Genomic DNA, 13,922 nt, shown 5'->3' with positions numbered 1-13,922 from the left:
CTTGGAGAGCCCAACATCAACCAGAGGTCTCTTTGTTGGAGTCTAACTTCCCGCTTTCCGGCACACACACTTATACTACAGGAAGAGGCGGGAACATTTGCAAATGTTTGTCTCAGTACTTTTCCACTGTCCTCTGTTTAACCCACACCTCCTTTTGCCTGATAGGGAGTTGCACCCCACGTGACCCGCCCGCACAGGTTCCTGTTTTCTATGATAAGACAAACAGTCAACACATTCAGTTCCCTAGAACACATTTCATTTTCTAATATGATGCACTAGTTGCATCTTACATTTGGCCATATTTCATACACGTGATAAGTTCCTGCATAAGCAATGTGTTCTACAATGTTTACAGTCAGTATATATTTTGAGCTTCTGTGCTAGGTTATGTTCACAACAATACAACACATATACATATCACACCACATCACTTACATATAGGTCGTACCACCAACTACCAATCCTAAGGTGTAGACAAAAGTCCCAGTATGTAAATGAGAGTGATACTGCTTGGCCAAACCAAAAGGTCACAGGAGGTGGTCTGCAACCTGTGGGGTCACATACTGTTGTTCTTTGAGGCATTAACAGGAACAGAAGGCTGTCTGGAGGACTCCAGGGGGTGAAGGAAGACAACCACCACCCCCTCCAACCAACTAGCTTACAACATATGAGCCCTCATATGCACTAAGCAGATCTATATCCCACACTTTCTCTGAATGTTTTCACTGAAGACTCCAGATCAGATTACAGTCAGACTGATGTTCACTTTACCAGGTAATCACCAACAACAATCCTGGAAATCAGTCTGAAGTCAAGTTCTTCAACTCAGAGAAATTCTGAAACAATATTTAAACCTACAAGCATCCAGGAGACGTTTTGAAACAGTCGATCGACATCAGGAAACATTTCTAGGGTCCAGTCAGTGATCCAACACGGTGAGGTCAGAGTTCATCAGACATGTCCAGATTTCTCTGGGAGGATTCTCACCTGCTCGACTTCAGGTCCACTTCCAGACACTTTCCACCTTCGTGTGTGGAGGAAAGATTCAGAGAGAAGAAGCTGTTCGTTGTCCCTCGTCTGTCCTGGTGTCTGAGAGCGTTTGATCTGAGGAAGCCATCACTTCCTCATAACTTCAGAGTCCGAGTCTGAAAGCATCAGAGTGACTTCAGAACCAGTCTAACCTGTGGCAGAGAAATCCAAGATCACATGATGCAGCTCTGCTGTCTGTCCACTAGATGGAGCTGACAAACCAACCAAAGATCAGCACAGAGACATGAGATGAAGCAGCAGCAGTTTGGACCACATACAGGCCTGTATGTTGGACATGTTGGTTTGTTATGAGGCAGAAAGCAGCCTGAGCTTCCTGCCAGGGACCTGAAATCTGGTCCTCAGTCCTGGTTCCAGGTGTCTCCGCTTCAAATGGACTTTTAATCCCAAACACTTTTCTTTAACAGCCTTTTTATTCATTTGTCTCCAGAAAGAGACTGTATATAAAAGTGGACGTAACTTCGGGGTGTGAAAAATCAGGGCGATAGAGAAGTGTCTTAAACTGCAATACCTTCTAGTCCCACTAGAGGTTGTCTCTAAAAAGCTTCCGGCTCCATAGACTCCCATTCAACTTCTCATGAAATTCAATCAATGTTTTCTAAGGAGTTATCTCGGTGTTGTTAGTTAAAGTCACTCCTTCTTATTAGTTTTCTGGAGGTCCATCTGAAAATAATCCCTCATTCATTAGAAAATAAAGGTGGAGTTTCACTCAAATACCTGCAGTATTTAACTTCCTTCTGCATGTTTCAAATATGTCCATAAACACTTGTAGCGTCCTGCTAATTTGTTTACATGTGTTTCTTTGTAATTCTGTAACAGTGAATTTGCATTTGTGTTCATCAGCAGAGAAGTGTAGTTTGGAAAAGTCCTGAAGTGTCCTACAGTTTTGAGTTGCCCTTGAACCTCTCGTGTCCTCACCGTATTGGTTGGTCAGGTGTCAATCTGTTGCCAGCCAATCAGGACAAGCAGAGAGACCTTCTTGGTAACCTACCGGGTTCTTAGAGGGGCGGGGCTAACGACAGGAGCGCGCGCAGGAAAACCTTTGGAAGTTGTATTTCTATAAAACTTTAGTTGTTATCAGCTGTTAGGTGGATTCAGTTCATCAAAGCAGACAGAAAAATAGATATTTCCTGCTTTAAATCAGAACATGTGACGGACTGAACACACGCCGAGTGACAGTTGAGGTCAGGACAGATTCAGATGGTGTTTCGGTCAAATGAAATTAAACTGTGTTTTACCGACGAAGGAAGAAGTTAGAAAATCCCCGTTTTTCAGACGAAGTTCGGCAGCGAGAGGAACACATCGGGACTGATGTTTCACCATCACTTCAAACTTCACTAGAAACTTTCACCAGTTTACTAACGTGATGTTTGAACGGTTCATCGATGATCTCCGACTGACAGCGTCATCCTTCATGTCGGATTAAGAGCTAACGTGTCGGAGAGCAGCGGGCAGCGGCTCACATGGACCCTCACCGTGGTGGAGGAGGGCGGCCATTTTCAGTCGGTCCCAAAGAATTCTCTGAGTCGTGTTCGTGGAGCCGAGAACAAAAAGTTCAATGGAGGGATTTAAAAAGAGCAGAAGATGGAGATTCAACCACCTCTGAGGTCATGTGAGTTTTGTGTCACGTCAGTTCCAGATCTTAAAATCATGATGATCTTAAAGCTCCTTTAGTTTCACCATGAATTGGTGAACTCCAGTTGAAGCCAGCTATCATTTGTCCTGAGCTCATGTTAGCCGCCCTGATGTCAGACAGTCACTGCTCTGCTGCTGATGGCTTGTTATCCAGTAAGCTGCTTACTTTACTACACTAGTTTTAATACACTTATTTACTAAAAGGAGCTTTCTAGAAAACATTAGCACACTCACAACTGTTTGAATGACAGAAAACGTATTTCTACGACAGTTTATTATTCACGTAAAATGACATTATTATTATCTTAGAGATGAATTTCCTCTTTCTGGAACTCAAAGCATTCATGGAGTGAAAGAGTCATTTATTTAACGTGTATTTCTCTGTCGTAGATTGAATTTAGCATCATGTGTGTTTGATAAGAAACTTGAAGGTGTTTTGAAGTTTCTATTATCAGAGTATCATATTATGAGCTGCATAGTTTGGTGTTTCTTCTGAAAGCATTTCCTTTCCTTTCCCAGTCAGCCAGCAGGGATGTGAGGCTTCAGAGAGACTCAACAGTACCGTGGATGTTCCAGGCAGGTATGTTGAGGAACAACTGTTTTTAATTATAAGTTCTACCTGATTTATATTTACAAATATATATAATTCCTGCATGTTCATGGAGCAGCAGGAAGCAACAACCTTCATGAGGAAGTGTTCCAACGTTGGTCTCTTTATCAACATCAACACCTGAGTTCCTCACGTTTTAGTGACCACAGGTACGTGAACATTTGGGATTTCACCGTGGAAACCTGGACGAAGTCTGGATGAAGGTTTCACTGACTCACAGGAAGCTGACAAATCTCCACCACAGTCCTCTAACATGTCGGGCGGGGTCAGAGGTCAGAGGTCACCGTGGGACTCTTTGGGTGGGCTTCAGTTACTTTCAGTTGTGTGACTGGAAGAAAGAGGACGTCCCGGGATTTATGGTTTTCTACAACAAACGGAGGACAGAACCATGAAATAACTCAATATGGAGGAAAAGATGTTTTAATGTCGCGTCTTTTAGCTTCAACAACCGTTTAACCAAAGTTTCTGAGAACTGGAGGAACTGTTGTGATCATCACTGGAACGATAGATAGATAGACAGATAGATAGACTGACAGACAGATGGCTGAATGTCATAACGGAGGGTTTAAAACATCCATTCACAAACCGACGGGTGACGTCGTTGTTGGTTTTCTCACATTAAGAAGCAGAACAGAAGCAGAACCTTTCAGGGAGATCACACAGGGGTGGACTCAGTTTGTTCTAACAACATATTAAACAACCCGGCAGAAAACACACATTAAATGAAACTTTATTCAAATATTCACGTTTTATTTCATCAACTCAAACACAGAAAACATTTCAACAGGATTCATGACGAGTGTAAAAGTTATTTTCAGGCCGTCTTGCAGCAGGTTTCCAGAATCTGCTGATGTTTATCAGCCAAAGAGCTCAGTTTGACCTTCATCTGTCCACATGGAAGTGAAGGTCAAAGTTCAGAGGTGAGGACATCATTTCACTACTTCTGACACAAAACATATTGTGACATCACAATCAGTGATTCAACGGTGAACCAAAGAGAAACTTCATCCACCATCAACATTTAAAGCTGCTGTCACTTCCACAGACTCTTCCTCCTACAGAGAACACAGAGACACTGAGGAACCATCTGACCAGAACCTAAATCCAGGATACAGAGGTTCAGTGAATGTGGTGTTGAAGGTGTGGAGGTGGATCAGAGTGTCAGAGGAGATTGTGTAGAAGGACAGAGTGCCAGCAGGACAGTTCACATACACTGCTACTCTGTTGGAGGAGGAGGAGGAGTAGGAGCAGGATGTTACTGTGTCACTGTGCCAGACAGAGTAACGACCATCATCATAGCAGCTCAGACTCCAGGACTGATCGTTCCCTCCAAACCAACAGTCATCACTGTCTCCTCTCCTTCTGATTCCTCTGTAACTCACTACTATATCAACTCTTCCTCTCCACTCGACCTCCCAGTAACAGCGACCAATCAGACCAGTTCTACACAGCAGCTGAGGACACAAGTTAAATCTGTCTGGATGATCAGGATATGACTGATCTTCTTCCACCTTTGTCACCTTCCTGTTGTTGTCAGACAGTTTGAGTTTTCTGTTTACTGAGTTTGTGTCCAGTTCAAGTTCACAGAAATCTGATGGAGAGAAAAAGATACGACACAGTTGCAGTTTATCATCTGACACATCTGATGGCTTTTTTCTTTCTTTACTTCCTGACTTGTTGTTCGTTCATAGAAAGTTTTTGATACTTTTTGTCAGACTTTGACTTTTGGGGGACGACATCCAGCTGGATCACTTGAACTAAGACAAAGTAGAATCTTTAAATACGCTTCTCTGATCAAGTTTATTATTGCATCTGCTGTTTTAGGATATCTTGACTGATAAAGCTTGGATGGTTTTTGGTAGCTGGAATTGTTTGTGATTGGATTCTTGTTTTCACTCAAGTAACTGTGAGTCAAAGAGAACAAGTTTAGAGTTAAACTGATGGTCTTTTATTCCAATTCTATTAAGGACTAAGTTGTATTTTACTTTCTACCGTCTGAGGTAAAAAGACTCTCCGGGAACAGTTTGGGACCAAATTTAGAGACTGTGTGAAAGTTGTCTTTGTTTAGAAATCAGTGGTGAGTTTCTATTGCTGCCCATTTGTAACACCTGGTGACGGGAGGCCTAACGAGCAGGGGGTGTGGTCTGACCAGCTGTAGCCAACCCTGTTGGAAAACCAGGAAGTGTTTGAAGAGTCATCGTCAGCGTCTGTGAGGGCTCGTAGACTTGGAGGATCGAGACAAAGGAGTCTATTCTCATCAACACTTATCTGTCAAAGGTCTGTTTCCTGAACTCTCCGAAGGAGAGAGTGAACCCTCTCCTGAAGAAACCCCCCCTCAACCCGTCTGAAGTAAACAACTACAGACCGTCCCTCTTCTTTCATTTCTTTCCAAAACTCTGGAGCGAGCTATCTTTAACCAACTCTCCTCCTATCTCCACCATAATAACCTTCTTGACCACCAGTCTGGTTTCAACAGACCACTCAACAGAGACGGTCCTCCTTCTGTCTCTGAGCAGCTTCACACTGCTAGAGCAGCCTCTCTGTCCTCTGTCCTGATCCTTCTAGACCTTCTGCTGCATTTGACACAGTGAACCACCAGATCCTTCTTTCCTCCTTCAGGACCTCGGTGTCTCAGGCTCTGCTCTCTCCCTGTTCTCATCCTACCTCAACGACCTCACCTACCGGGTAACTTGGAGAGGATCTGTGTCTGAACCTTGTCCTCTCACTACTGGTGTCCCTCAAGGCTCCGTCCTGGGTCCCCTCCTCTTCTCTCTGTACTCCAACTCTCTCAGCTCTGTCCTTCACTCGCATGGCTTTTCCTACCACAGCTTTGCTGATGACACCCAACTGATCCTCTCTTTTCCCCGATCTGAAACACAGGTAGCAGAATGAATCTCTGTCTGTCTGACTGACATCTCTCAGTGGATGTCCTCACACCACCTGAAAATCAACCTCCACAAGACTGAACTGCTCTTCCTTCCAGAGAAAGACTCTCCCACCCTCGACCTGACTACTACCTTCAACGACTCTGTTATCCCCGACCCTGACTGCTGAGAACCTCGGTGACACTCGATAGTCAACTCTCTCTTACTGCCAACATCACTGCAACAACACGTTCCTGTAGATACATGCTGCACAACATCAGAAGAATACGTCCTCTTCTCACTCAGAAAGTGGCGCTCGTCCAGGTTCTGGTCCAGGTTAGGGTCCAGGTTCTGGTCATCTCACACCTAGACTACAGTAACTCCCTCCTGGCAGGTCTACCTGTTAGTACCATCCGACCTCTGCAGCTCATCCAGAATGCAGCAGCTGGATTAGTCTTCAACCTCCTGAATTTCACTCCTCCTCCTCCTCCTCCTCTTCTTCCTCCACTCCCTTCACTGGTTACCAGTAGCCTCCCGCATTCTTTTCCAAACATTGGTACTTGCGTACCGTGCTGTGAACAGATCAGGTCCAGTCTACATCCAGGACATGGTCCAACCTTACATCCCAGCCCGTTCACTCCACTCTGCATCGGCCAATCAGCTTGTTGCTCCTCACTGCGAGCTAAACACTCTACAAAATCACGACTGTTTACTGTCCTGGCTCCTAAATGGTGGAATGAGCTCCCCAACGACATCAGGACAGCAGAAACTCTGAACATCTTCCACCACAAACTAAAAACACACCTCTTCCGACTTTACCTTGAATAGGAGAACTTTAGTAGCTTAAAATGGAACTTACTTTTAGCACTTTGTAGTTTGGCTTTCTTGAAGAAATTGTATTTTCTTGATTCTTGTTGTTCTGGGTTTTGTACCCTCATGGTTGAAAAGCATCAGCTAAATGAAATGCAATGTCATGCAATGTAATGTTACGTGTATCAGTCAAACTTACACTTCCTCACACCACGTTTTAACCTCTGCTCTCCACCATGGTCCACCCTGGAGGAAGAAACAGTCACAATGATTTTCTATCCAACAGGAGTCCTAACTGCTGTTCAACATGAAGCAGAGTTCCTCAGTTTGTCAGTGAGACACAGAAACAGGCTGAAACTCATCAGTGTCAACTGTCTCTCTGATGGTTTCACTGCTGTCTGTGAGGAAAACACCTGAAGAAGATATGTAGAAATAATCAGAGATCTCAGTCTCCACTGATCTGCTCTGTTTTTATTGATGTCCTCCCACATGTGAAATATTGGTCTCTGCATGTTGTCCCTTAAGATGAACAGTTTGACCAACATTCACATGAACAGCTGACCTGTTTTCAGACTGTTCACAGATCAGTCCAACCACCACATTCAGTTGGTTTGTGTAATTTACATGTTCAGAATCGAGGGTGTAATGATGGAGGGAGTCAGCTGTAGAGACTGAAGCTCTGGGAGGAAAAGTTGTAACTCTGACTGTAAAATAAAACTGACTTGATTTTAAAACTTCATATAAAAACGACTGTATTTCAGAGTGAAGACTGAGGCCGAACTTTGAGTCCTGAACTTCTCAAATTTGAGATGATGATGGAGAAAAATCAAAATTCAGGTGATCTCTGAGGTCATGAAGGTTTATTCTGTCTGCACTGTGGATATCTGCTGAATGTTTTTATGGTAATATATCAGTCAACAGTTGTTGAGATACTTTATTACAAACAAAGTGTAAACCTACTGGGTTCATCCTCTGGGGATCATACATGTCTGAACTGAAGTTCATCTCATGTTTATTTTAATTTTATTTGGACTCTATTAATCCCCGAGGGGAAATTATTTCGCTTCAGCAGCATCTCAAGGGGGAGCTACTGCAACAGGCTGCCACGACCGCGGTGCCAACTAACCTGAGGTGCATGTGTGAGGAGGAAGCTGGAGAACCCGAAGAGAACCCACGCAAGCACAGGGAGAACATGTAAACTCGAACCCAGAACCTTTTTGCTGTGAGGCGACAATGCTAACCACTGCACCACCGTGCCGCTGTCAAAATTATTAGTTGTTGAGATGAATCAGTTTGGACCAAAGTGGTGATCGACTGATGAACACTGTCGTCCCTGCAGCCAGGCTGATAACATGGTTCAAGATGAGAAGGATTTGACACCAACTTCACAATGTTTCTAATGAACAGCTGTTTCCATTTGATAAAAGACTTCTGAGGATCCACATGTTTCCTAACTCAGACCTCCTCACTCCTCTGAACAGAAACTAGAGAAACAAGTCATCCTTCATGATGATGGACCTGAGCAACAACACATGAAGTCAAATCAACGAGACAAACCTGCACTGTGTGAGCTCTGGTTGTCTGTCCATACCTGACAGTGTCCAGTCTCCAGTGAGGATCCTCCAGACCAGCAGACAGCAGCTTCACTCCTGAGTCTCCTGGATGATTGTAGCTCAGGTCCAGCTCTCTCAGATGGGAGGGGTTGGAGCTCAGAGCTGAGGCCAGAGAAGCACAGCCTTTCTCTGAGATCAGACAACCTGACAGACTGGAGTCAGAAAAATATCATCAACTCCAGAAACAAGGAAAATCTTACAGATTTTGAACATCTGCACCAACATGAACTTAAAGATAATTTAACTGATCAACAACCAGATATCTCCTGACCTGAGAGTCTCCAGTTTACAGTGAGGACTCTCCAGACCAGCAGAAAGCAGCTTCACTCCTGAATCCTGCAGGTCGTTGTGACTCAGGTCCAGCTCTCTCAGACTGGAGGACTGGGAGCTGAGAACTGAGTACAGAGCTTCACAGCTTCTCTTTGACAGCTTACAGACAGTCATCCTGAAAAGAAAAGGTACATATTTGACCCAATTAAACTTAATCTTTATATAATTTAAGAACATGTCTTCAATTATACAAATGTTTCCATTTTCTTTGGCTAATAACTAGCTACCCCACATTTATCGCTACATGTTTGTGCTTGTCAGGCAACCTGACATCACTGAAACTACTGGAATTAAACGTTTAGTTACGTTGTTAGTCTACATATATTTAAATTAAAACTGTTTTAATGACAACAAAACCACAATAATGCATGGGAGATTTTTGAAAAGATCTATAATTTGAAAGACACAGACAATGTGTTAAATTACAATTTAAATAACTCAAAATAAGTCCAATTTGATGGATTAGTTATTTCCTGAACCTGAGCGTCTCCAGTTTACAGTGAGGACTCTCCAAACCAGCAGACAGCAGCTTCACTCCTGAATCATGAAAGTCGTTGTTACTCAGGTCCAGCTCTCTCAGACAGGAGGACTGGGAGCTGAGAACTGAGGACAGAGCTTCACAGCTTCTCTCTGACAGGTTACATCCAGTCAGCCTAGAGAAGAATTAACAATGAACACAAACTGTTTTATTTGTCATTTACAAAATGAAACATGTTTGAAAAGGTTGATAAATCCTCGTACAGAGCTTTGTTGGAGGCTTTGACCACTGGCAGCAGCCTCAGAAGAGCCTCCTCTGAAGCAGAGTATTTCTTCAGGTCAAACATGTCCAGATGTTCTTCTGATGACAGTAAGATGAAGACCAGAGCTGACCACTGAGCAGGAGACAGTTTATCTCTGGAGAGACGTCCTGATCTCTGGGACTGTTGGATCTCCTCCACCAGAGAATGATCATTCAGTTCATTCAGACAGTGGAACAGATTGATGCTTCTCTCTGCAGACAGATTCTCACTGATCTTCTCCTTGATGTACTGGACTGTTTCCTGATTGGTCTCTGAGCTACTTCCTGTCTGTGTCAGCAGGCCTCGTAGGAGAGTCTGATTGGTCTGCAGGGAAAGACCCAGAAGGAAGCGGAGGAACAAGTCCAGGTGTCCATTTGGACTCTTTAAGGCCTCGTCCACAGCCCTTTGGTGGAGATGGATTAGTTTTGTTTTGTGTCTGAAGACTTTAGGCAAAGAAGATGTTGTTTGTTGTTCCTTCAGCAGGTTGACAGCAGAGTTGATGAAGGTCAGATGGACGTGAAGAGCAGCCAGAAACTCCTGAACGCTCAGATGGACGAAGCAGAACACCTTGTCCTGGTACAGCCCGCTCTCCTCTTTAAAGATCTGGGTGAACACTCCTGAGTACACTGAGGCTGCTCTGATATCGATGCCACACTCTGTCAGATCGGATTCATAGAAGATCAGGTTTCCTTTCTGCAGCTGATCAAAAGCCAGTTTTCCCAGAGACTCCATCATCTTCCTGCTCTTTTCATTCCAGTGTGGATCTGTCTCAGCTCCTCCATCATACTTGACCTGCTTCACTTTGGCCTGAACCACCATGAAGTGGATGAACATCTCCGTCAGGGTCTTGGGCAGCTCTCCTCCATCTCTGCTTTTCAACACGTCCTCCAGAACTGTAGCAGTGATCCAGCAGAAGACCGGGATGTGGCACATGATGTGGAGGCTTCTGGATGTCTTGATGTGGGAGATGATGCTGCTGGCCTGCTCCTCATCTCTGAACCTCCTCCTGAAGTAAACCTCCTTCTGCGTGTCAGTGAACCCTCTGACCTCTGTCACCATGCCGACACACTCGGCAGGGATCTGATTGGCCGCTGCAGGTCGTGTGGTTATCCAGAGGCGAGCGGAGGGAAGCAGTTTCCCCCTGATGAGGTTGGTCAGCAGCACATCCACTGAGGTGGACTCTGTAACATCAGTCAGGATCTCATTGTTGTGGAAGTCCAGAGGAAGTCGACACTCATCCAGACCGTCAAAGATGAACACAACCTGGAAGTGTTCAAAGCTGCAGATTCCTGCTGCTTTGGTTTCAGTGAAGAAGAGATGAACCAGTTCCACCAAACTGAACTTTCTCTCTTTCAGCACATTCAGCTCTCTGAAAGTGAACGGAAACATGAACTGGATGTTGTGGTTGGTTTTGTCTTCAGCCCAGTCCAGAGTGAACTTCTGTGTTAACACTGTCTTCCCGATGCCAGCCACTCCCTTTGTCAGCACTGTTCTGATTGGTTCATGTCTTCCAGGTGAGTCTTTAAAGATGTCTTCTTGTCTGATGGTTGTTTCTGGTCTGTCTGGTTTCCTGGATGTTGTTTCAATCTGTCTGACCTCATGTTGATCATTGACCTCTGCAGTCCCTCCCTCTGTGATGTACAGCTCTGTGTACATGTCATTCAGAAGGGTTCGGTTTCCTGCTTTAGAAATCCCCTCAAACACACTCTGGAACTTCTTCCTCAGGTTTTTCTTGATTTGTCGACACAATGCAGGATTACTTCCTAAAAAACAAACAAACAAACAAACAACTTTTGAATGTTTCAATCAACCTGAAGACAAACTTTTTAACATTTTAAATATTTCGTCTCCATGAAATCAATTCTTCACATCAGTTGTGGACAAACAGTTTCTGACTGTTTTCAGTCCAGAAGAATTCACAGATGTGATGAAGATGTTTGCATCATATTAACAGCAGAGTTTGGAAATCTAAGTTTCTCCCATGTTTCCTCTTTCCATCATGTTCCAGCTGTTAAAATCCTCTTACTGCTCTGCAGACGGTCAGCCAGCTCCTCCTGCTTCAGTCTCCTCAGGAAGTGTAGTGTGATCTTCAGAAATGACTCTCTGCTCCTCCTCTGCTCTTCATCCTCACCCTCCAACACCTCCTCATCCTCACACTGACTCTCTAAGCATTCTGGGTAATCTGGACTCAGAATTTTCTGCATCTTCTTCAGCTCGTTCTTTACAAAACTGATCATGTTCTCCTCCAGCAGCTGAAACAGAGAAATATATCAACTTTAATGTACAGAACGTATCAGATCATTTTAAATATGGACTGAAATCCTGCTGGTCTACAGAGTGCAGCAGGGAGAATGTGAGTTTTGGTAATTCACTATTTAGTTTGTGTGTTTACACACCAGAAATATGGAGTCCAGGTTTGTTTCAGGAACGTCTGAGTCCTGCTGATCAACTCTGTAAAGTCAACATCAAAACAGAAGATGTTTGGTCACAATTAATCCAGAAACATAAAGTAAAGAGACTTCATGGTTTTAGTTACCAAGACAACCAACACCTGACAGAAGCTGAACAGGAAGACAAAACATCCATTTTAAATCACTAATCCAGTCAGACGCCAGTATTTCTCATTCTTACCTTTGATCATCAGACTTTTATCAACCTTTGGATTCAGTGGGTTTAAACTCTGCAGGTGATGTGCAGGAGATTCTCTGTTGCTGCTTTATGATTCAAAAAAAATCATTCAAAGCTCAGCCTGAAGTACTTTTTCTGTATCAAACTTCTTCTGCTTGCCTTAATTAGTTTAATCAATGTAAATACAATTTTTATTATTTTTTTTTTATTTATTTTTTTTTTTTTAATATCATGTGTTTGCAACCCCTCCCTGCAGGTTTAGATTACAGATATGATGTTCGGGTCAATTTGACCCGGCAGTGAAAGTTGAGGCTGTAAGGGGTCAAAAGTGTCAAGTTTAGATCATTTCTTTCTTTGAAAATGTGAGACAGTCTTTCTTACTTCCTCCCACCATGTTTCACCCCATTTCTCTCTCTCACACACACACACACACACACACACACACACACACACACTCACTCACTCACTCACTCACTCACTCACTCACACACACTCACTCACTCACTCACTCACACACACACACACACACACACACACACACACACACACACACACACACACACACTCACTCACTCACTCACTCATTCACTCACTCACTCACACTCACTCACTCACACACACACACACACACACACACACACACACACACACACACACACTCACTCACTCACTCACTCACTCACTCACTCACTCACTCACTCACTCACTCACACACACTCACTCACTCACTCACTCACACACACACACACACACCCTATTTCATCCCAATCTCACACTCTCTTTCTAACTATCACCTGTGTTAGAAATACAGATACTATTTTGAAGGGAACCTTTTCTTTCCTGCAGGAAACCTCCACCCACACTTCGCAGGAGAGGGCCGAAACATACAAAATGGTGTCTTAGGAGTCCTACCAACTATACACTCTGCAGATACAACTCAGCAGCTTACTGTAGGACAACATGAGCAACAGAAACTAAAGGATGACCGCCCTGGAGGCTCTGGAGCACATCCTTGATCACGACAGTGAAATAGAGGAGGATGTGTCTGAAGATGAAGACCATGTTGAGGTCAATTCAGATTATAATGGGACTGATTATGAACCATCAGATGAGGAAAGTGATAAACCTGTTCCTCCAAGCGAGACATTCGTGTCAACAAATCATGAAATACAGCGGTCATCCTCACCCGATACATATCAGCTGAGACCGTCTGCTGAAAACATTGTAAAGACAGTGCCAGGCCCAACCAGGATGGTAGTGACTCGTATCACAGACATCAAGTCAGCTTTTGAGCTGGTCATTCAAAACTCAATACAGAAAGTCATTGTAGAAATGACTAATCTAGAAAGGACACGTGTTTTGGGGGAGAAGTGGAAGGAGCTGGATGAAACACAATCCTTATGACTCATTTGGCTTGATTTTGAGTGAGCGGGTCAATATGACCCTGAACAGCAGAGGTGTCTCATCTCTATTTATCTACATCACCCCATGAAAAAAAGAACATTTCAAGATGCAAATAAAATTGAGGATAAAATACATGTTATGGTAGACTAATGAGATTTATATCTAGGTTTTTCCAGTGTACCTAAAAACTAGTTTGAACATG

At 43.7% G+C, this 13,922-nt stretch overlaps 1 protein-coding gene and 1 long non-coding RNA gene across 2 annotated transcripts; one reads left to right on the top strand and one right to left on the bottom strand.

Annotated features, from left to right (window-relative positions):
• The first annotated feature begins 2,135 nt into the window (after positions 1-2,135).
• Positions 2,136-3,544, top strand: LOC138212267 (uncharacterized). Its single transcript, XR_011179418.1, has 3 exons — positions 2,136-2,659; positions 3,202-3,262; positions 3,351-3,544. It is a non-coding gene; the product is annotated as an uncharacterized lncRNA (long non-coding RNA).
• A 462-nt stretch (positions 3,545-4,006) lies between these two features.
• Positions 4,007-13,378, bottom strand: LOC138212222 (NLR family CARD domain-containing protein 3-like). Its single transcript, XM_069172527.1, has 9 exons — positions 13,266-13,378; positions 12,085-12,139; positions 11,715-11,940; positions 9,651-11,451; positions 9,389-9,562; positions 8,851-9,024; positions 8,558-8,731; positions 7,166-7,212; positions 4,007-4,883 (listed from the first exon to the last, which is right to left on the bottom strand). Exons 1-9 carry the CDS (start codon positions 13,376-13,378, stop codon positions 4,348-4,350), a joined length of 3,300 nt encoding a protein of 1,099 aa, XP_069028628.1. The 3' UTR covers positions 4,007-4,347.
• Positions 13,379-13,922: the final 544 nt, after the last annotated feature.

This window comes from Embiotoca jacksoni, unplaced genomic scaffold (genome assembly GCF_022577435.1).
Source record: "Embiotoca jacksoni isolate LCO1_2020_lvr unplaced genomic scaffold, fEmbJac1.0.p SCAF_54, whole genome shotgun sequence".
Lineage (NCBI taxonomy): Eukaryota > Metazoa > Chordata > Actinopteri > Embiotocidae > Embiotoca > Embiotoca jacksoni.
The sequence above is the reverse complement of the archived record's forward strand: the minus strand, read 5'-3'. Positions and strand labels throughout refer to the sequence as shown.

Bases quoted from the DNA above. Each gene is read 5' to 3' on its own strand.
- LOC138212222 (XM_069172527.1), bottom strand. From the start codon at position 13,378: ATGGTCTTCATCTTCAGACACATCCTCCTCTATTTCACTGTCGTGATC. The intron at 12,140-13,265 runs GTAAGCTGCTGA...TTGACTTTACAG, and splicing joins GTTGCTCATGTTGTCCTACA to AGTTGATCAGCAGGACTCAG. The intron at 7,213-8,557 runs GTATGGACAGAC...TTCTTCCTCCAG, and splicing joins TGGAGACTGGACACTGTCAG to GGTGGACCATGGTGGAGAGC.